Consider the following 23,017-nt stretch of genomic DNA (forward strand, 5'->3'; position numbering starts at 1 on the left):
CCTCAACACCACTGTAAGGGGATTTTTTCACCCACTATCCACCAATGCGGGAAGATTCTTCCTCCCACTGACCACTAAAATAAGGGGAAATTCTTCCTTCCACAGACCACCAATGTAAGGGAGATTTTTCATCCCAACAACCACCAATGTAAGAGGGATTCTTCATCTCATTGGTCACCATTGTATAGGGAATTCTTCTGTAAGATGCATCTCCCCAGCTGGTCGTCCCCAGAGCAGAGCCTCTGTCCCAACATAGGTACACCACTGCCTCAACATAACTCAACATTAATCTTAACAAGTGTAATATAATGTTCCACAACTTGTATAAAGGTTATTAAAGATTAAAACATTTTAAACACTCCAATTTACTCAGTTAAAACCCCTTAGTTGTACTTGTTATCACATATGTACCATTGGTATACCACTGTAGATAGTTTTTCTGGAGATTTTCCAAAATATGAAGTCCATTGATAAATTAGGTTGATATTAGGGTTCCTCAGAAGGTATCCTGAGTTTTTTTATAGAATCTCCCTCTAGAATGAACTCTCAGCAACATTCTATCTTAGATAACATTGTTTTACATTCTGTTCCCTGGAGTCGGGGTCTTCTCTTTATTTTGTATTTTAAAATTCTACTGTGGTTGTCCTTACAGGTGCATTTTTTCATTGGTACTTTTGGTTATATTTAGTCCATAACCCATTGGGTTTTCGATCTTTCCTTGGCATCAAGGAGTGACTGTTTAAAACAAATTATCTTCATCATTTTTTTTTATAGGGCCCACCTGGTTTGCCAGGATTAAAGGGAGATTCAGGTCCAAAAGGTGAAAAGGTAAGGCCTATTTTGTCACTAGGCAGAAATAAGAGTACCTCTTTCCAGTACACATTAGAGAGTGATGTTTTGTGGGCTATGGTGGCCCTTTTAATAAGCAAGCATATTGGTAATCTTATATTGCTCCCCCAGTAAGACTGGATTGAAGGCTACAGACCCTGTGAAATGTCCAAACCACTGGCAACAAAAGTGAGTACACCCCTAAGTGGAAATGTCCAAATTGGGCCCAATTATCCATTTTCCCTCCCAGGTGTCATATGACTCGTTAGTGTTACAAGGTCTGTGTTAAATTTGGTGTTATCGCTCTCACGCCCTCATACTGCTCACTGGAAGTTCAACATGGCACCTCATGGCAAAGAACTCTCTGAGGATCTGAAAAAAAAAGAATTGTTGCGCTACATAAAGAGGGCCTAGGCTATAAGAAACTGAGCTGCAGCTCAGTGGCCAAGACCCTACAGCGGTTTAACAGGACAGGTTCCACTTAGAACAGGCCTCGCCATGGTTGACCCAAGAAGCTGAGTGCACATGCTCAGCGTCATATCCAGAGGTTGTCTTTGGGAAATAGACGTTTGAGTGCTGCCAGCATTGATACAGAGGTTAAAGGGGTGTGGGGTCAGTCTGTCAGTGCTCAGACCATTGAAGACAAGCAGACTGAGGACATGGATTACTGGAACCATGCCTGTGGTCTGATGAGGCCAAGATAAACTTATTTGGTTCAGATGGTGTCAAGCGTGAGTGGCGGCAACCAGGTTAGGAGTACAAAGACAAGTGTTTTACAGTTGTACACTCACTACTTTACTACTTGGTGGTCAGTGATTGCAGCGCTGCTTTAGAAAAATTGTGCAAATATGCTTAAAATAAATAAATACAAACAATTCATAAACAATTCATATAAATTCATATAAAGTGAATATAAATGTCCATATAACAATTCTCCCGAAATAATAAGGTGCTTGGGTGCTTGATCCGTGCTGTATGCGGGGTTGCCCCCTTTGGTTATCTACTTACCACCAAGTGGTTAATAGCAGGCATGAAATGATGTTAGGCTTTTGCACACAGCTTCTTCAGTATGTGTGGGGAAAATTGTTGCTGTAAAGATCCTCTGATGCCGTGATATATCCCGAGTATCCTCATAAAAGAAAACTGATCATGGTGAAGATCGTTTAAACAAAGATTTATTGAGGTAAACAACAGGGGTTATACTCACAAACATAGTAAAAAACATGCGATAATATAAAGCACAGCACGGTGGTGCGCTGCTCCCGCAGCGTGCGTTCCACCGGCCGGAAGTCACGTGGTATCCGCTCGACCAATCGCTAGACGCGTTTCGCTGTAAGACACAGCGTCATCTGTGTCTTACAGCGAAACGCGTCTAGCGATTGGTCGAGTGGATACCACGTGACTTCCGGCCGGTGGAACGCACGCTGCGGGAGCAGCGCACCACCGTGCTGTGCTTTGTATTATCGCATGTTTTTTACTATGTTTGTGAGTATAACCCCTGTTGTTTACCTCAATAAATAAATCTTTGTTTAAACGATCTTCACCATGATCAGTTTTCTTTTATGAGAAAATGGGGGAGTGGAAGCGGACTCCAGTGGCAACCTGTGAAACTCTGGTGAACTCCATGCCCAAAAACGTTAAGGCAGTGCTGGAAAATAATGGTGGCGCCACACAAAATTTTGACACTTTGTGCCCTATTTGGACATTTTCACTTAGGGGTGTACTCACTTTTGTTGTCAGCAGTTTAGACATTAATTGCTGTGTGTTGAGTTATTTTGAGGGGACAGCAAATTTACTCTGGTATACAAGCTGTACACTCACTACTTTACATGTACAAAGTGTAATTTCTTCAGTGTTGTCACATGAAAAGATATAATAAAATATTTACAAAAACGTGAGGGGTGCACTCACTTTTGTGAGATACTGTATATATTTGAGATATATATTTCAGACAGGCATTAGATGGTGAGAGGGAGGCATTTATTTACTGACAGCAGAATTCAGCTAGGGAGTTTTATGTCGCATTTGGTTCTTGCTTTGTATATTTGCCTAAAGTCATATATTATATTGAGAGGGTCCTGCTGGGCCCTAACAGTGCATGAAAGGAACACTTTTGGTAGAAACAACCATGCACCCAGTGATCATAAAGTGTATGTAAATGCTAACCATTAACTTATCTTACTTGCAGCTGCAAATCTTTTGTTATATCTGTTTGAGAAGTGAAAAAAAAATACCCAATAATGCAGCTGGAACTATTATGAATCAAAAAACTCAAAAGGCTAGTTCTGCGCAATGTATGGTGTAGGGTCAAACTTTAAAAGCTGCTGCCCACCCTAAAAAACTCCCCTGAGAAAGGGGAATGTTTTTGGTATTGAAAAAGGTGTATAGTGGGTTGGGCGCTGCTTAGCAATGTAAATATGCTTCTGGAAGGGTTATAATTGTGTACCGTAAAGTGCTTTATGCTCAAATAAATAAGGTGCTATAGGTACATAACCAGTGTTTGGTAAACATGGATGCAGGTAAACACAAAATAAAAGCAACAAATAAATATCAATAAAAGCCCTGTGATCAAAAAAGTGACTAGTGCTCTTTAGCCTCGGTTTCCACTAGTGCGGCTACGAAGTCGTGCTACTTCTAGCACGACTTCGTAGCAAAAGTAAACCGCGGCTTCAGTTAGACTTGTCCCTCTTATATAGAGGGAAGTCGCGCTCAAAAGTAGTACACGATTTACTTTTGAGGTCGCGGCAACTGAAGCCGCGGCAGTGGAAACGGGCCCCATTGAAAACAATGGGTTTTGACTTGCTGTGCGACTTGACATGTGTCAAGTCGCACCGCAAGTCGCACTAGTGGAAACTGAGCCTTAAAGTGCTTCACAACTGTGCTTTATACACAAAGGACTGCTGGAAAAATAAAATGTGTAAAAAATGAAAAATAAAATATAAAAATGCACAAAAAACAGTTCCTTCAAAAGTTCATCAAATTTCATATTTAAAGAGCACCTGTCACCTTATGAGTATGATGAACTTTTGAAGGAACTGTTTTTCATGCATTTTAAGTTTTATTTTTCATTTTTTACACATTTCTATTCTACCAACAGTCTTTTGTGTATAAAGCACAGTTGTGAAGCACTTTAAAGAGCACTAGTCACTTTTTTGATCACGGGCATTTTATTTAATGATATTTATTTGTTGCCTTTAGCTTGTGTTTACCTGCATTCACGTTTACCAAACACTGGTTATGCACCCTATTTATTAGAGCATAAAACATTTTACAGTACACAATTAAAACCCTTCAAGAGACATATTTACATTGCTAAGCAGCACCCTACCCACTATACACCTTTTTTTAAATATTATGAGTGGAGAACTTGATTGTTCTTAGCATTGTTCCCAGCTATCTCTGAGAACTACAGAACACATATGCCCTATGTTATGGAGAAGAGAAGGTTTGTGTTTTGTAGTCATGTACTAAAATGTCAATGCTGCTGCTCCATAGCAAGGACAGGAAGGTTGTTTACTAGCAGAATCACCAAGGGAAACAAAAGAAAAAGAGCCTGAAAAAAGAACTGGAGAGCTGCATTAGATTACATTTTTGAGGTTTTGTTTAAATAACGCATGACAAATAACATATTATTCTGGGTCTGGCTGAGGAAATCATCTATTTCCTATATCAGCAGCCCCTCAGAGCTTCAGAAAATAAGATCAGAATCATTTTAGATATTTAGATATCTAAAAATCCTTGCTACATAAAAGTAATTGCTTTAAATTAGTCTTGTTTGGAGAATTCTTCTTTAAGTCTCATCTCTATGTGCTGGAAAGAGCATGCCTCAGAACTGTTCAACATCTATTAAGAGCACTTGGTATTACAAGGAATGACATTTACTCATAAATATACCCGGACTTGATGGCTTATACATTTCTGTCCATTTATTGTAGTGGCATTGTTTTCTCTTATAAATGTATTATTGAAATCAGTGTAATTGTGTTTGTACTTTCTGTGAAATTAGCTTTCACACAATTAAATCCTGTAAATTAACATCATCAGTCAGCCTGCATCTTTTCGCAAATCATTTATGAAATGGGGAAACCATACAAGCCCGTTAACTACTTCCTCCTTGTTTTCACGTTAGGGTCATCCTGGTTTGATTGGTCTTATTGGACCTCCAGGGGAACAGGGTGAAAAGGGAGACCGTGGTCTACCAGGTTCTCAGGGTTCCCAAGGGTCAAAAGGAGAACAGGTAATGCATTCTTTCTGTTTCTGCCTAACTTATGGTTGAGTGTATACGCAAATTTTAAAAATCCACAAGACAGCACAGCCAGATTTAATCCACACAATAAACTTGGTATGATCAATATGATCTATCTAACCAATTACATTTCTCATCTAGGGTATTTTTGGTCCAGCTGGGCCTGTAGGTCCTCCCGGTCCTCCAGGATTGCCGGTATGTTTCCCTAAAACTACATTTAAATTTCAAGATTCTTATTGGTTCTTGATTACATTGCAAACAAGCAATCTAAGTTGGGGTAATTATCAGTTGTGATTTCTATTGCAGGGTGGTCCTGGGCCAAAAGGTGCTAAAGGGTCATCGGTAAGTAGAATATTCCGGATCTTTCTTGGTCTTAAACGGCTTTCTTTTTCAGTTGTTACATTCTGTCGGTGTTTAATCCCCCAATTTATATTTACAGCCCTAGTAATGCTGTCTCCCTTTCTAGGGTCCAACTGGTCCAAAGGGGGAGTTAGGTATTCCTGGTCCCCCAGGCCCTCCGGTGAGTAAAATGCTTAGGTATTGTAATCTGCAGAAGTTTTGAACAGAACATATATTATCAATAATTTTTGGTGACACTTATAGGTCTGTAACATTCTAAATTCTATTGCAGGGTCCCCCTGGAGAAGTTATACAGCCACTTCCTGTACAGTCATCGAAGAGAACCAAGCGAAATATTGATGCTAGCCAAGTAGTGGATGAAGGAAATTCAGACACAAATTACATGGACTATGCAGATGGCATGGAGGAAATCTTTGGCTCTCTAAACTCCCTAAAACTGGAAATTGAACAAATGAAACACCCATTGGGCACTCAGGGCAATCCTGCCAGAACCTGCAAAGACCTACAGCTTTGTCACCCTGACTTCCCCGATGGTGAGTTAAATTAGAATGATTAAAAACATAATTGTAGAGAATAAGAAAAAAAGATGCTATTTTGTGCATCCTACAACTGAAGCCACTGGTAAAAATGTAAAAATATTACACTATCCCACATACACTTGAAGTCAATATTACTAATAATATGAAATATGCCATAAGAGAAATATGTAGGCTGCCATTGCTCAGTCAGGGAAATTAAATTTTTAGAAATATTTTAGCAACAATAGCTCTTTTTCATTACAACCTTTCCTTTAAAGGACAATGTACTGTTCATGATAACTCCTGATCAGCGGTGCATTTAATTTCAAATCGCATCTCAATGCTCCTTGAAAATGCACCCCAAGACAACACATCACATAGAATAGTCCCATCATACAAATTGCTGGAAATGGCAGGGAGTAAGTGGGTACTATAGCAAATACCATCTGGAAACCAGTGTCCTCACAAATCAAAGCATAAATCTAGTGTGATCACAAATCAAAGCCTCTCACATACACACTACGCAGCGCTTCTGTGTTTTAAAATGCAGAGTGTGAAAACAATTAAGATTTGAGGCTATCATAATCAGAGGATTGTCCCTTGTATCTGCTTATGCCCCAGTTACAAGGCAATGTTGACAGCCTTTCTGTTTTTCTCTCCTCTGATCTAGGTGAATATTGGATTGATCCTAACCAGGGCTGCTCCCGAGACTCATTTAAGGTTTACTGCAATTTTACGGCAGGCGGAGAATCATGCATCTTTCCAGACAAGAAGTCTGAAGGAGTAAGTGCTGTAAACTTCCTTTGAATGTGGCATTAGCAAGGCTTGAAATGTCTGGCACCAGTAAGGCTTGGCAAGAGAAGGAAGGCAGAGAGTCCAGTATTTTAAGATCACTTAATTAATTGCCTCCTCTCCCCAGACACTTCACGTCTAAGCTATTGACTGCCTGGGCCTGATCAAAGCAATCAGCAACATAGGACAGTCAAAGTGTGTGTTAATATTGCTCAACACTTCAAGGCCCTCTCCATCGATAACACCAGCTGGGAAAATCCACTAGAGACCCAGCACACTGGCTCGTAAAAACAAAGGTTATCCAGTCTGTCCTGCGGCAGTCTACACAGACTTCAAGACCCGATGGTCAAATTATCTGTTCATGCCTGTGATCAGTCAACAAGACCTAACAGTGCTGTTACTTAATATAAAGTAATAAATTCTAAGTAAATGGTACCATTTATAACGTTTGATGGTCATATTCACTGGTGAAAATTGTAAAAATTTTCCTGGGATGGTACGTTTACTAAATGCTAATGAAGCCTACAACTTACTATAGTACATATATGCAAAAAAGTAGCAAGAAATTTTACATTTTCGTTTTTTTTTCCTAAAAGCACACCAATTGACCTAGTCTACAGAAAAACTAAAGAACACATGAACTTGTGATTTATCACCACCAAACAACCATGAAACTTAGTTTTATTTAAATGCAAAATACCAGAAAGGAATTTAGGTGCTACCTCACCCATTTATAAATTAGATGGGTGTTGAGAATTAAACTCTCCTGAAGCTGTTTTATATATTTTATGGATAATATCAGTGATATCTGCTTGGAGTTCCTGGGTCTGCACACCTGCTATTGCCATAGACTGCTCCCACCATCCCTGCTAGATTTCTATAAAATTTATGGAGAGGAGCTGGAGCACTCCGAGGTGGCCAAAACACCCATAACATCTGAGTGGACAGGATCATAGTTGGGAAACATGGTAGAGAGGTCTTAATGCCAGAGTGTCCAGATCACATAGGAAGCCAGGAAGCAGACTCAGCCTACCAGCTCAACCTATAACTAAAATAGCATTTTTGAGTGGGCCAAACCTTTAAATTACCTACAGATCCTGTAATAAGGTAGCGTGAGAGCTGTTATTATGAATTTGAAGACAGTACTTTTGTAAAAAATAATTTTTATATAATGAACATTTTTGTCAAATAACTTAGTCAGCATAGTAGAGCAGTATTGTTTATAGGCTAGCTCCATGCAGCACCCAAAACTCAGCTATAGTGAGGCCACTGATGAAACCTATTGATCACCAAGTGATGGAACAATCTCTACACAGCTGACTATACTCTTATAGCTTTTTCTGCGGCAATTAAATAATTGTGATGTTGGAAAGAAAACCTTAAGACAATGCCTTGTGTTATAATTCGCTGCCCACAGGATTATTATTTGAATAGCTCTGCCTGTGTCAGCTCTCTCCCTGCAGCCATTACATTTATTTAATAGCCCTATGGATCTTTATTTGTTTAATGCAAGCAGTCAGCTGTTTAAGATTACATAGTGCTGGCAGACTAAGGAGACTATATTCATTTTACAATGTGTATACACTCACTGGCCACCATTTTAGGTGGACGTTTCTGACACCCATAAATTGGGCACATGGTCAGTTATAATACTCTTGTACGGTATGCTGTGGCATTTTTAATGGGATTTAGTAGTTGGGAGACAAGTGTGTGAAAACAATCCCCACATTATTACATTATGAACTACACTGATGAACCCAAACAGGCGAGACCCATAGATTTATGCTGCGTGCTGTGCCAAATTCTGACCCTCCATCTACATGCCATAGCAGAAGTCCAAACGTGTCAGATTAGAAATGTTTTTGCAATCTTCAGTCTTTCAGATTTGATCCAGTGTCCCCTGCAGCTTCCTTTGTCTGTTCATAGTGGACAGAAGAGGACCTGGTGTGGTCGCCTGCTGCTCTGGTTTATTATCTATAAGGTTTCTCATGCTGGGTGTTCAGAAACAGCCTTTTGCACAGCATTCCAGTAAAGGGAGGGTATGGAAGCAGCTGCGGACTTCCTGTCTGCCTGAACACATTTGCCTATTTTCCTATGATCTCTCTGTGTTTTCACTGCAGAGCTTCTAGTTGGTGTATGTTTTTTGTAAAATCTACAGACTGTAGTGTGTGAAAGTTCCAGGATATCAGACAAGCTTAATGTAGGTAACCTTATCAAAATTTGTTAAAACTGAACTTTTGGTAAAATAAAAACTACTTGTACTTATTTTTGTCTAGCAGGAAAAAAAAAGCAGTTAAAATTACCCTATCCCTCACTCACTCAGAAGCCACCGCTCTTTTTAGCTCTCCGGCGCTAGTTGATGTCTGCATCAGTGTTATTGCTCACAGTGCGGTACTGCTGGTACTGATAACGCTAAAGTGCTTGTGACCAATAGAGGGGTGAATATAAATGGATTCAGGGGAACAGTCATGCTGCTGGAAGAAAGCCTGCAGGAGTGAGGGATAAGATAAGTATATAACTGCTTTTTATGTCCACACTAGACAAAATGAGTTATTATTCCTGCAGTGTAGGGGGGAGCCCTGCTGCAAAAGGCGTTTTCTGTCTTTAACCAGAGTTCAGCTTCAACACCTAAATAACCTTGTGTGTGTGTGTGTATGTGTTTATGTATGTATATATATATATATATATATATATATATATACACAGTGGGGAATATAATTCCTTGATCCCCTGCAGATTTTGTAAGTTTGCTCCATTACAAAGAAGTGAAGGGTCTATAATTTTTATCATCAGTGTATTTAAAATGATAGACATAGAATATCAACCAAAACTCCAGAAAAAAAACACCTGATACAAATGTTATAAATTAAGTTGCAGTTCAGTGAGTAAACAAATTATTTGATCCCCAAGCAAAACATGACTTCGTACTTGGTTGAGAAACCCTTGTTGGCAAGCCCAGTGATAAGAATTTTCTTGTAGTTGGTCACCAGGTTTGCACACATCTCAGGAGGAATATTGGTGCACTCTTCTTTACAGATCTTCTTTAAATTCTTAAGGTTTCTTAGCTGTCGCTTAGCTACTCGAAGTTTCAGCTCCCTCCATACATTTTCTATAGGATTAAGGCCTGGAGGCTAGGTCACTCCATGACCTTAATGTGCTTCTTTTTGAGCCACTCCTTTGTTGCCTTGGCAGTATGTTTTGGGTCATAGTCATGCTGGAAGACCCATCCACAACTAATCTTTAGTGTTTTGGCTGAGGGAATAAGGTTCTTTTCCCAGATTTTACAACACATGGCCTCGTCCATTGGCCCCTTAATGCGGCAAAGTCAGCCTGTGCCTTTAACAGAGAAATAGCTCCAAAGCATAATGGATGCTTGACTGTAGGGATGGTGTTCTTAGGTTCATAGCAGCATTTTTCTTCCCCCAAACACGGCGAGTCGAGTAAATGCCAAAGAACTCAATTTGGGTCTCATCTGACCACAGCACTTTCTTCTAATCCTTCTCTGAATCATTAATATACTAATTGGCAAGCTTCAGATAGGCCTCTACATGTGCCTTCTTGAGGGGGACCTTGCGGGCTCTGCAGTATTTCAATCCATGGTGGCTTATTGTGTTACCAATGGTTTGTTTGGTGACTGTGGTTACAACTGCCATGAGATCATTCACAAGCTCCTCCCTTGTAGTTCTGGGCAGATCCCTCGCTTTTCTCATGATCATCCTGACCCCATGAGGTGAAATCTTGCATAGAGCTCCATACTGAGGGTGATTGATGGTTATTTTGTATTTCTTCCATTTGTGAATAATCACTCCCAACAGTTGTCTCCTCACCAAGCTTCCTGCTGATGGTCTTGTAGCCCATTCCAGTCTTGTGCAGCTCTATAATCTTGTCCCTGACGTCCTTTGACAGCTCTTTGGTCTTGCCTGTGATGGTGGGTTTGAATGGAAGAGAGAGATTCTGTGGACAGGTGTCTTTACACATAACACATTGTTATTAGGAGCACCTTCTTAAATTGACAGGACTGTGGGAGCCAGAATTATTGTTGGTCGGTAGGGGATCAAATAGCTATTGTACTCGCTGAACTACAACTCGATTTATAACATTTGTATCTTGTGATTTTTTCTGGATTTTTTGGTTGATATTCTGTCTCTATAATTTAAAATGCACATATGATAACAATTAAAGACCCTTCATTTCTTTGTAAGTGAGCAAACCTACAAAATCGGCAGAGGATCAAATAATTATTTTCCCCACTTTGTATAAATATATAATATATACACACACACAACCCCAATTCCAAAAAAGTTGGGATGCTGTGAAAAATCTACATAAAACAGAATGCAATGATTTGCAAATTTCATAAACTTTTATTCACGATAGCAAACATATAAAATGTTTAAACTGAGAGAATGTACAATTTTCAGAAAAAAATTAGGTAATTTTGAAATTGATGGCAGCAACCCGTCTCAAAAATGTTGAGAACATGATCCGGAAACACAGCCATCTTCTATGGGCCAAAGTGCATTTCAAATGGTCTGCTGCAAAGTGGAAAACAGTTTTGTGGTCAGACTCAAAATTTAACATTCTTTTTGGCAACCATGGGTGCTGCATCCTCATCCTCTGACTAAAGAACAGAAGGACCTTCAAGCTTTTTATCGGCTCCGAGTTTAAAAGTCTGCATCTCTAATGGTATAAGGGGTGCACAAATGCATATGGAATGGACAGCTTACACATCTGGAAAGACACCATCAATGCTGAAAGATATAGTCATGTTTTAGAGTAGCTTTATTCCAGACAACATCTTTGTCAGGGAAGGACTTGCATATTTTAGCAGGACAATGCTAAACTGCATCTATGACAACAGCATGACTTCATAGTAGAAGAGACCAGGTGCTTAAATGGCCTGGCTACAGTCCAGACCTTTCACCAACTGAAAATGTATGATGCATCTTGAAACAAAAAATATGACAAAAGACCCAGGACTGTTGAGTAGTTAGAATCCTATATTGGGCAAGAAGGGACAACATTCCTTCTCAAAACTCCAGCAACTGGTCTCCTCAGTATCCACATTTTTAAAGAATGTTGGTAAACTGGTTGTAAAGGCAGAAGTTAAGATAAAAAAACCTTCTGTGTGCAGCAGCCCCCCTCATACTTACCTGAGCCCCATCTCAATCAAGCGATGATCTGTACTTGAGTCCCCTCCATCAGATCCCCCTCTCTTTAAATTGTAAGCTCCATGGGCAGGGCCCTTCTATTCCTTTTGTATTGAACTGTATTGTAAATTGTGCTGTCCCCCTTTTTATTGTAAAGTTCTGCGTAAACTGTTGGCGCTATATAAATCCTGTATAATAATAATAATAATGTCCACAAATGCCTCAGCTGTCCAGGACTCTCCCTCCTGCTTCGCTGAGACCATTAAAACGAGTTAGCCAATGAGGAGAGAGAGGGAAGAGGGCAAACCAGGGCTCCATGTCTGAATGGGTATAAGTAGCTGCAGCTTGTCTTGGGTGCCCCCATAGCAAGGTGCTTGCTGTGGAGTCACTCACCAGGAGGGAGGGGCCAGGAGCTACATAGTTACATAGTTACATAGTAGGTGAGGTTGAATAAAGACAATAGTCCATCCAGTTCAACCTGTGTAGGTGTGTGTGACTGTAATCATCTAACATCGGCTCCAGCCAGGGACCCGAGAAGAGGAGCATCAGGGCTGCATTGTGCAAAACCACTGCGCAGAGCAAGTAAGTATAACATGTTTGTTATTTTTTTAATTGGGATTTTACTTTTGCCAGCCTTTTTTTTTTTGTTGCCCTGTCCCAACTTTTATGAGACTTGAATCTGCCATAAATTTTAAATGTTCTCAGTTTAATTATTTGCTATATTTTCTATTGTGAATATAATATAGGTTTATGAGATTGCATTCTGTTTGTATGTAGATTTTACTTAGCGTCTCAACTTTTTGAGGAAATTGGAGTTGTATATCTACAGTATTGGGATACCTGACCTCCTCTCAGCTGATGTTAATATAAAGCAGCCCTGGTAGATGGCAAGGGTTAACTTTATTCCCGGAAACACTTGTTTCTCTTTCATTCATTGACAGACACAGCTCCTGATTCTTCATAATCATTGGGTTATACTGCCCGTTACAGGAGTAGGACACTAGGCAGGTAAAAGCTTGACTACGCCTATGGGCAGTTCCAGGGGGTATACACCCACTCTAAGCTATAGGCACTAGTCAGGAGTAAGGACCTAGTAGTTCCTTGCTGGAATCTCTGGTCCTGGCAATTTTTTTCTTTTTAAATGGATTTTTTTCCTCCTTTTATTTTTTGTTCCTGTGATCTGCAATCAACTGCCGGACTGGGTGATGAACCGGATAATCTAGATCCTTAGAGTCCCCCCAGTCTGGCCAATGAGCACGTGCAGACCACAGCTCCGTGCTAGGTCAGCCACAAAATAGCCCCACTGGAGGGGGCTGGTCTGTGAGTTAAACATCTCACGAGGGCACATACGAACTGGCTTTGTCCTGAGTCGCAGCGTTTGCTCCTGGCCGACGGCACCCACATTACGATGGAGCGGTGTCCTGGCCAGAGTGGTGCCCACCCTGTGTGGTAAGTAGCTGTCCCCCCTCTACCCCTGGAGGGTTTTGGAGTGGACGTTAGCCCCTCCCGGGGACAGTGGGACCCTGGGTTCCCCTCCCCCCAGCCCCTCTAAAATTTTGGTGGTCACTGTGGGTCTTTTGGTCCCCTCCCCGGGTGAGGTTATGAGCTGACTGTTGCACATGCATTTAAGGGGGGCTGGTTTGAGTTGTTGCTGACCTGGCTGCTGACCGGTTTTCCTGGTGACAATGGGGGGGGGGGGGAACGGGTTCCCTGCCATCCTGGGGATTGGTGACTAGGGCAGGGATGTCCTCTGGGCTCCCTGCGGCAGTTGTTGGGCTGGGGGAGTGGATGGTTTAACATCCCCGAGTATGCACCTCACGCGGCTTTGGGGCCTTCTCATTGGAAACTTTGTGATGTGGCCCCTGTCAGGGTGGCTGAGACTACTGTCTCCTGCTTGGGCAGCTGCCTTCCTCTCCACTGCCCCTGGGTGCTCGGCTCCGATTGGGGCTCGTGTTCGTGCGGCTGGGCGCCCACATAAATTTATGCCACAGCTTTGCGGCCTACTAGGCCACATGGCCAAGTCGGGCACCTTCGTTGGGGGGTGGCCCCAGTGCATTTAGCTGAAGCCCCCGCTCTTCCTTTGGGCATCGGTCGTTCACTTGCAAAATTTAGGCCATGGCTTGTGGGCTGCTAGGCCATTTGGTCAGCTTGGCACCTCCATTGAGGGGGTGGCGCTGTGGGGGCACTTCATATGTGAATGACAACCTTGCCGCCATTATTGTGTGGGGCATCTGCCCCTTTTAGCGCTACAGGACCATCAGGGTACCCTGCCTGCGTGTCCTGGTGGGTGGCCCCTTTTAAGGGGGCTATTTCCTAATATGCCTTCTATGAAGGGCTCGGAGAGTGACTCCCTTGCTTTTTTGCAGGGTCCTGTAGATGGTCCATTCATGGGCCCTTGCCCGGGATCGCAGTGGCAGCCACCCCTGATAGTTATGTTTTTTCGGGTGAGCTTAGTATATAGCGACCCTACTGGGTCTGCGTCCAGGCACCCTGAGCGCTTAGATAGTGAGGATGATTCCTCTGCTCCTCTTGTCGCGCATGAAAAGGCACTAGTGGATGCACTGTTTGTGTCAGTTCCGTACACTTTGAAATTGAAGGTTACGGCTGATGCTGCGTCGGAGGCACCGGTCCCTTTTTGGCACCCACAGGCCCTCCAAAGCAGCGAGTGTGTTCCCTTTTCCGCTCCCTTTGACAACATTGCCACAAAACAGTGGGCTTGTCCAAAACACAGTGGTTCCGAAGCACTTTTTGCTTGCGTTGTTCTTTTGAGGGTAACTGCGTTACAGGTGGACGGTCCCACCCGTAGTGGACTCGTCGGTTTAAAGGTTAAATAAAGCAATCTTATTTCAGGTTGAGGAGTCCCCGGCCTTTAAAGATCCGGCTGATAGGAGGGCGGAGGCTCTGGCCTTCCATATGTTCACTGTGGCTGGTTCGGCACTTAGGCCGGTATTTACTATCACCCTGGTGTTGCAAACTCTGACCGAAAGGGCTAAACTTTTATGCCAGGACCTCTATGTGGAGCTGGCAGATCAGTTGGTCCAGGGCTTACAGTTTATCTGTGATGCCTTTTTGGATAAGGCTCCTTTGATTTCTAGGCTGTCGGTATCAGCATTGTTCTTTCGGTGTATTATCTGGCCGAACTGCTGGTCTGGGGACCAGACTTCTAAGTAGGCCTTATCTGATCTCCCCCTTGTAGGGGATCACCTGTTTGGAGCTTCCTTGGATGATATCGTTAAGGGTCTCGCAGGGGGGAAGAGTACTCTTCTTCCGTTGGCTACTAAGGGCAAGGAGTCTCGTTGTAGACGTGGGCCATTCTCCTCGGCTCATAAGAGGCCTTTTCATCTCTCAGGATCTCAAGACAAGGGATCAAAAGCCAGGGTCTCCACCAGAGGTTCCAAGAGGATGTGGTTTGGCAAGCAATGAGCGGGCTCTTCCAGACCTGCGGACAAGGCTGCCTCTGCATGCAGGGGTACCCTCACCCATTTTTGGGGTGGGGGGACATCTTCGCTGGTTTCTGGATCTATGGACCTCCCTGGTACAGGCCAGTGGGTCCACAAAAGTATTCAGTCAGGCTACAAAAGTGAGTTCAGTCTTATCCTCCGGAAAAAATCTTCCCTTCCAACCTGCACTTCTCTTTGGGGCAGTGCAAGACTTGTTACTTTAAGGGTGATTGTTCCAGTTCCGACTTCAGAACATTTTCAGGGGTTTTTACTCAAACCTCTTTACAGTCCCCAGGAAGGAAGGCAAGGTACGTCCAATTCTGGACCTCAAGGCGCTAAACTGCTTTGTGCGAGTACAGAAAATCCTCATGGAGTCTATTCACTGGGTAGTGGTGTCCCTACCTCAGGAGGATTTCTTCTCACTTCTATCAACATGAAGGACGCCTACCTGCACATTCTAATATGTGCCAGTCACCAGTGCTTCCTCCATTTTGCCGTGGGTGGGGAGTATTATCAGTTTGTGGCATTGACCTTGGTCTCGCCTCCGCTCCTCGGGTCTTCATAAGAGTGTTGGCTCCGGTGCTGGCATTGTTTGAGTCAGCGGGGGATTGCAGTACTGGGGTATCTGGACGATCTTCTGCGAGCGGAGCCTCCGACTGCTCTGATGGCCAACTGGAGATTGCTTTGTGAACTCTGAGGGAGTTTGGTTGGATTCTGAGCCTTCAGGAGTCTGCTTTGGTTCTGTCCACAAAAACTGGACTATCTGGGTCTGAATCAGGATTCGGCCTCAACTGGAGTGTGTGTTTCTGTGGAAAAGCTCCAAAGTGTGCAGGAGGCAACTCATCTTCTGTTGTTCAGCAGACCATTATCCCTCTGGAATTGCATGTAGGGGCTGGGCCTGATGGTGTCCACCCTCCAGGTGGTCTGTTTATACAGTTCCACACAAGATCTCTGCTAAAGAGATTCTGGTAAAATGGGACAGGATTCACTGTCTCTAGAGGTGTTTTTTTTCTATGGAACTTTGACAGGGAAAATCCTTTCTCCCCCTGTACTAGACGGTTATCACCATGGATGCCAGCCTGTCCGGGTGGGAAGGGGTCCTCAGCACAGCTGTGCTCAGGGGATCTGGACTCTGGAAGAGTCCAGACTGCCTATTAATGTACTGAAACTTCAAGCAATCAGACTTTGTCCGGCTCATTGGACAATTTGACTTCAGGGGTGTACGGTACAAATTAATTCAGACAATGCCACGGCTGTGGTCTATATCAGTCCCTGAGGGGGCAGAAGATGTTTCCTGGCAGCTCGGTAAGTAGCCGGCATTCTAAGGTGGGCTGACCGATTAGTTCCAGCCTTTCAATCTTCTGCCACAACTCCCGTGCAGGATCCAGGCAGAAGGGATTCCGGTCATTCTAGTGACTTCAGACTGGCTTCGCCAGTCTTGGTACACCAATCTGGAACGCCTGGTTGCCGATGCTCCTTGGGGACTTCCTATCAGGGAGTATTTGCTGTCCCAAGGACCAATCTTCCATTCAACAGTCGCTGTCTTTCACAGCTTGGCTGTTAAACGTCAGGTGCTGAAGGATGAAGGTTTGTCTGAGTTGGTGATTCCTACACTGTTAAAAAGCTAGGAAATCTACTTCTAGGAAGATCTACCATTGTATGTAGAAGACGTACATTGCGTGGTGTGAGTCTCTCGGGGTTTATCCTTGCTCGTTCTTGGTGGATCCCATCTTAACCTTCCTTCAACAGGCATTGAACAGTAATTGGCCTTGAGTACCATCAAGGGCCAGATATTGTTTTTTGGCGGTCTTTTTCCAACGACCTTTGGCCACACACTCCCTGGTGCATACCTTTTCTTCAGGGTGTCAGACATTTGTTTCCTTTAGTGCGGGCTCCACTGCCGCCCTGGAATCTTATTGTGGTCCTTTGAAAATATTCGGGAGGTTTCCCTACTTCGCTGCCCCAGAAGGTGGCCTTCTTTGGTGGCTATCACCTCTGTGGGCAGGGTGTCTAGACTGGCGGCGTTATCCTGTCGCTCACCTTATGGTGATTACCAAGGATAAGGTGGTGCTTTGCCCCTGTCATCATTCCTTCCTAAGATGGTCTCTGACTGTCATTTGAATGAAGACATTGTGTCGTCTCCCCTGTGTCCCAGGCCTAAACATCCGAAAGAATATGCCTTGCATGCCTTGGATGTGGTTCGGGCAATAAGGGTGTACCTGATAGTTACGGAGTCTTTTAGGAAGTCAGACTCTCTATTTGTGCTCACGGACAGACCTTACAAAGGGGTTGTCCGCTTCTTTTGTGACCATTTCCAGATGGATCAGACGGTGATTCAGGCCTATTGCATCAAGGGTAAGGTTCCTCCTTTCCCTGTCAAGGCGCACTCTACTAGGGTGCTTAGTGTCTCCTGGGCTTTCCGTCATCCAGCGTCAGTGACACAAGTTTGCAAGGCGGCCACCTGGTCGTCATTGCACACTTTTACACAGTTTTTTGTGGAGTGGATGTGTTGGCATTTGTGGATGCTTTTTTTGGCCGCAAGGCTTTGCTGGCTGCTGTTTAGAGAACCTGGTTCTCTTTGAGGGTGTATTGTTTTTTTTCAGGTGAGCTCCAGTTGTTTATGGTTTAGCTCCATGTTACCTGATTGGCCATGGTTAGCCTTGGGAATTCTTTTCTGCTGTTTCACACCCCTCATGTTTGACACTGCTTTGGGACATCCCAATGGTTAAGAAGAATCAGGAGCTGTGTTAGTGAACAAAATAGAAAATGGAATTTTTGACTTACTGTAAAACCCATTTCTCTGATGTTCATTGACGGACACAGCACCCACCCCTCTGTGGAGTTGGCTTTCTTCTAACATTGCTTGTAACAAAACTGAGTGCCTATAGCTGAGAGTGGGTGTATACCCCCTGGGACTGCCCATAGGCATAATCAAGCTTTTTCCTGCCTAGTGTTCTACTCCTATAGAGGGCAGTATAACCCAATGGTTAATAAGAATCAGTAGCTGTGTCCGTCAATAAACATCAGAGAAATGGATTTTACGGTAAGTCAAAAATTTAATTTTTGCCAATTTGTTTCCACACCTGCCTTGGTGCTCTGGTGTATATACAGGTGCATCTTAAAAAACTTTAATATCATCCAAAAGTTCATTTATTTCAGTAATTCAATTCAAAAAGGGAAACTCATATATTTTATATAGATATGTTACACACACAGTGATATATTTCAAGCATTTCTTTGTTTGAATATTACATAAGACCAATTAAAAAAAAAATTATGTCCATGTACAGTATATTATGCACTCAATACTTGGTCGGGGCTCCTTTTGCATGAATTAGTGCATCAATGCAGCGTGGCATGGAGGCATCAGCCTGTGGCACTGCTGAGGTGTTATGGAAGCCTAGGTTGCTTTGATAGTGGCCTTCAGCTCATCTGCATTGTTGGGTCTGGTATCTCTCATCTTCCTCTTGCCAATACCCCACAGATTCTCTATGGGGTTTAGGTCAGGCAAGTTTACTGGCCAGTCAAGCACAGTGATCAGGGCCGGATTAATGTAGCTGCAGCTACCTCAATATAGGTCCAGAAGGGGCACTGGGAGATTCTGTGCTCCGTTCTTGGGGAATGTGCGGCCCCCAAAATCATTTGGTCTGGCCCACATGATATCCCTGCTGACAGCTGAGCTGTCAGAATGGAGCCGATGCTTCCTTTGCAGTGCCGACTCCGTTCTGACAGTCTGAGTCACAGTGCATTTGATATCACTCAGCCCTTGACTCAGACTGTCAGGACTGACTGGGAGAGGAAGCATCGACTCTGCAGCATGCTTCCTCCAGCATGGCGCTGCTCCTCACACTGTGTCCCGAACCAGAATTTCCCACCAGCAGGACCAGCCAGCTGTACCCACTATCAGTTCAAGGCAGCTGTACCCTCCAGCAGTATCAGCCAGAAATACCAGCCACCAGTATCCACCAGCAGTACCAGCCAGCAGTATCCACAGCAGTACCCGCCAGCAGTAACCACCAGCAGTACCAGCCAGCTGTACCCACCATCAGTTCCAGCCAGTTGTACACACCAGCAGTTCGTCAACAGTACCCACCAGCAGTAGCAGCCAGCAGTACCCACCAGCAGTACCCTTCAGCAGTACTCTTCAGCAGTTCCAGCCAGCAGTACCAGACATTTTTTCCCACCAGCAGTACCAGCCAGCAGTAACCACCACCAGCCAACAACCAGTTGTGAGTAGAAACATCACCAATACCAGCTAACATCACACACCTCACCAAAGAGAAGCAGTTCCAGCCATCACATTTGGGGTGAGTTAAATAAATGTTTGACCAAATAAACCAGGCTAATTTTTACGTTGATAATTTTGTACGGCCCCCGAATGATGTTCTAAATTTTCAAATGGCCCTTGGCAGAAAAAAGGTTCCCCACCCCTGATGTACCTAAATAACAGGAGTGATGTTGCATCAGTCCTTTTGTTCAGGCAGCTGGAGAAGGGAGCACAGAGTTGGAGGGAGGATTCTACTCTCACCTCCTTCGGGCAGCAGCTTTACGTGTATAGGAGAAAGTAGGCAGGAGGAGCGCCAATGAGATAAACACCTTCTTGCTGGAGAAGAGGGGGAAGTGAAAGTGGGCGGGGCTTATTGGTGAAATCATCCATGATCTCCGTGCTGCCAATCCTGAAGCTGGTGTGACTAAGGAAGCGCAAGATTTAAAAGAAGGGGATTGTTGCCACTTCCCCTTTTTACTCAGTTTATCGGGACTGTCAGTGCACAAGTTTTGGCTTACAGTGGCAACCAACTCTCTCTCTCTGGCAGTGCAAAATGAATTCCCCTTTGGTTGGCCACAAGTTTAGGTACAGAATTCACACCATGACTTCTAAGCAGCACCAGTGGTTTATGGAGTGTCGTCTTCCTTGTAAGTGGATTGTTTTTACTGAATCTGTTCATTAATATGTAAAATGTGGGGCAAACCGGTAGTGTTAATGAAGAAAAAAAGTCTGTCATGTCCATTAAAAATTGAAGAAGAACCAAAGATTCTGTGCAGTTGCTGCACCAAAAAACCCTCATAGACTTTACAGACAGACATGGATAGGTAAAAATGTATTTATTGGTTACTAAAATATATAGAAAAGCATACAAAAAATTTCAAAAATTGCAATCCTTAAACAATGAATACAACTAAAACATGAATACCATTTGCATCATAAAGATATGGTATTTAACGCGGTCATCTATGATGGACCATCCGGCTAGCTGCCATAAATTATGCAAAAACAAACTCTACTTTCCTACTCTTTATATGATATGCAGCACCCCCCCCCTTCTCCACCAACTGTTACCCTTTAATTCCCATGCATCCTCCTGTTCCATTACACAACATGCATCCTCTTTACCCGCTACATGACATGCATCTTACTGACCCCTTACATGACATGCATTCTGCTTTCCTTGCTGTACCTGCCCTTATAATTTACGACATGCAACTACTCTTTCTTCTCTACCAGCTTTAATTGTAATTAAAATATTTAATTTGTTTTAACAAAAAAAGTTTGCTCTTTCATTTTATTTATTTCCATTAAAAGGCCCTCCAAAACCTTAATCTCTGGGCCCATGATGCTCTTAATCCGGCCCTGAAAGTGATACCATGATTAATAAACCAGGTACTGGTACTTTTGGCAGTATTGAGTGCACACTATACTGGACATACTTTTCAGTAAACCAACATTTCTGTATTAAAAATCCTTTTTTTTTTTATTGATCTTATGTAATATTCTAAATTTCTGAGATACTGAATTCTGGGTTTTCACTAGCTGTAAGACGTAATCATCAAAATTAAAAGAAAGAAATGGAATATATCACTCTGTTTGTATAATGCATGTATATAAAATATAGGAGTTTCACTTTATGAATTGAATTTCTGAAATAAATTAAATTGTTGATGATATTCTAATTTTATGAGATGTGTGTGTGTGTGTGTGTGTATATATATATTTATATATATATAGTGTTGATCAATTAGGGGGATTATTTCTAGAAAAGTGGGGAGTAGAGCTTGAACATTTTAAAAGGTCGACACCCTGTTGAGAACCCTTTTTTAATAATATTTGCAAGGAGTCTATAAAAATGCTCAGAATCTCTGCTGTTAGTAGAATGCATTATTAAAATTTGTTATTTATTTATTATGAACCGGCTCAGCCCTGCCAATGTTTAATATCTGTTGCCAATGGGGATGCTTTTTGGTATTCAGCTGTAATTCAAGTATAACCCTTTATTTCCTCCTATCCTTTCCCTTTCATAATTCAGGCTAGACTTACCTCCTGGCCCAAAGAGAACCCGGGTTCCTGGTTCAGTGAATTCAAGCGTGGTAAACTGGTAAGATTCAGATTTTCAGTTCTATCCCTGTAACTCGTGTCATATTTTACAGAATAAAGTGGCTCGTTGGCCCAAAGAGGTGCCTGGTACATGGTATAGCCATTACAAGCGAGGGTCTATGGTAAGTGGCTAACCCGGCCTTCAGTCTTGAACCAGAGCACAGATCCTGCTTCGGTTATGGCCAAACCACTTTGCATGTCTTACTAACACTAGTCGTGGGGGAAATAGTGTTTCTGGACTACCAGGAAAATAAATTTAAGGTGGACTTGGAAAGGAAAGTTTTTTTGCTCTTTTTACCTTATCTTCTCCAACAGTTAAAAGGAGTCCTCAAAGCAAGCACAAATCAGTCAGCACTAAAACTTACACAGATGATCCCAAGTTATTGTGTTAAAAGGCCTTTGTATAACACATTGGTAAAGTTAGCCAAATGCACATCAAATTAAATTTTTACCATCATCCCCTACCTTCTCAGTTTGCCTGCACCTCAGTGAAAAGCTCTGTGTTGGAACATAAAACACAATATTGTATAGCATCTTTGGCTAGTCACTAATTTACGCTGCCCTTCTTGTCCCAATAGAAAAAGATGGGCACCCACTGTGGCTGAAATACCAAAGAGGTCTTTAAACTGTCAGCTATGTAGAGCAGGGAAAGTAGGAAAGTGTTTTATTGTTAGACTGTGAGCCCTTAGATAATTTTTTTTATTAGAACCTCTTAAAATGTCTTGGTTGCATTAATCATTTGCAAAATACACAGTAACTAATTGTGCAAATAGTAGCCAGATTTGACATTCCTTCTTTTTAACAATTTCCCAAGGTACTATTCCCCTTTTCATCCTTTAGAGTGCTAATGTAGAATTAAAAACTCTCAGGACAGGATTAATATTTTAGGCTGAGACAGGTTTCCCTCTTTAGCACACATTTACAATGTTTGCACAGCTCTGTGCATTATCCAGTCAGTGGACTTGCTTTCGATTATCTTGCCCCAGACCATAACACACTGACAGGAATGAGGAGTCAGGCTGCATAAAATCTCTGCGGTCTATAGAGATATACTGTACACATCTGTTTATTCCCATATTTTCATTTAGGCTCTATTCACACTTAAGGGCAGGTTAATACACGATATGATGTGAATTAACACACATACACTGCAAAGTGTATATAAATGACACCTCAAAGGCACACATACAGTCTAAATAAATGCACCTGCCCTTCAGTGCACCACAACACATAGATGTAAAGGCACTGTAGTTTGTGGAGTTCTGCATTGGCCAAAATAGTTCAGGTACTTTTTTTGATGTTTAGGCTTATTA

At 42.7% G+C, this 23,017-nt stretch overlaps 1 protein-coding gene across 3 annotated transcripts in view; it reads left to right on the plus strand.

The window, feature by feature from the left end:
• COL5A1 (collagen type V alpha 1 chain) overlaps positions 1-23,017 on the plus strand; it is a 275,391-nt gene that overhangs the window by 239,315 nt on the left and 13,059 nt on the right. The window contains exons 57-64 of one of the 3 annotated variants that reach the window (XM_082264614.1): positions 775-828; positions 4,958-5,065; positions 5,216-5,269; positions 5,381-5,416; positions 5,541-5,594; positions 5,706-5,967; positions 6,623-6,735; positions 21,758-21,826. In XM_082264614.1, coding sequence (XP_082120740.1) covers positions 775-828; positions 4,958-5,065; positions 5,216-5,269; positions 5,381-5,416; positions 5,541-5,594; positions 5,706-5,967; positions 6,623-6,735; positions 21,758-21,826 — 750 coding nt within the window. Of the gene's footprint in view, positions 1-774; positions 829-4,957; positions 5,066-5,215; positions 5,270-5,380; positions 5,417-5,540; positions 5,595-5,705; positions 5,968-6,622; positions 6,736-21,636; positions 21,706-21,757; positions 21,827-23,017 lie in introns of all 3 variants that reach the window. The other 2 variants (XM_082264613.1, XM_082264615.1) reach the window with 2 other exon arrangements.

Source organism: Pelophylax lessonae (genome assembly GCF_965119305.1).
Source record: "Pelophylax lessonae genome assembly, chromosome: 7".
NCBI lineage: Eukaryota > Metazoa > Chordata > Amphibia > Anura > Ranidae > Pelophylax > Pelophylax lessonae.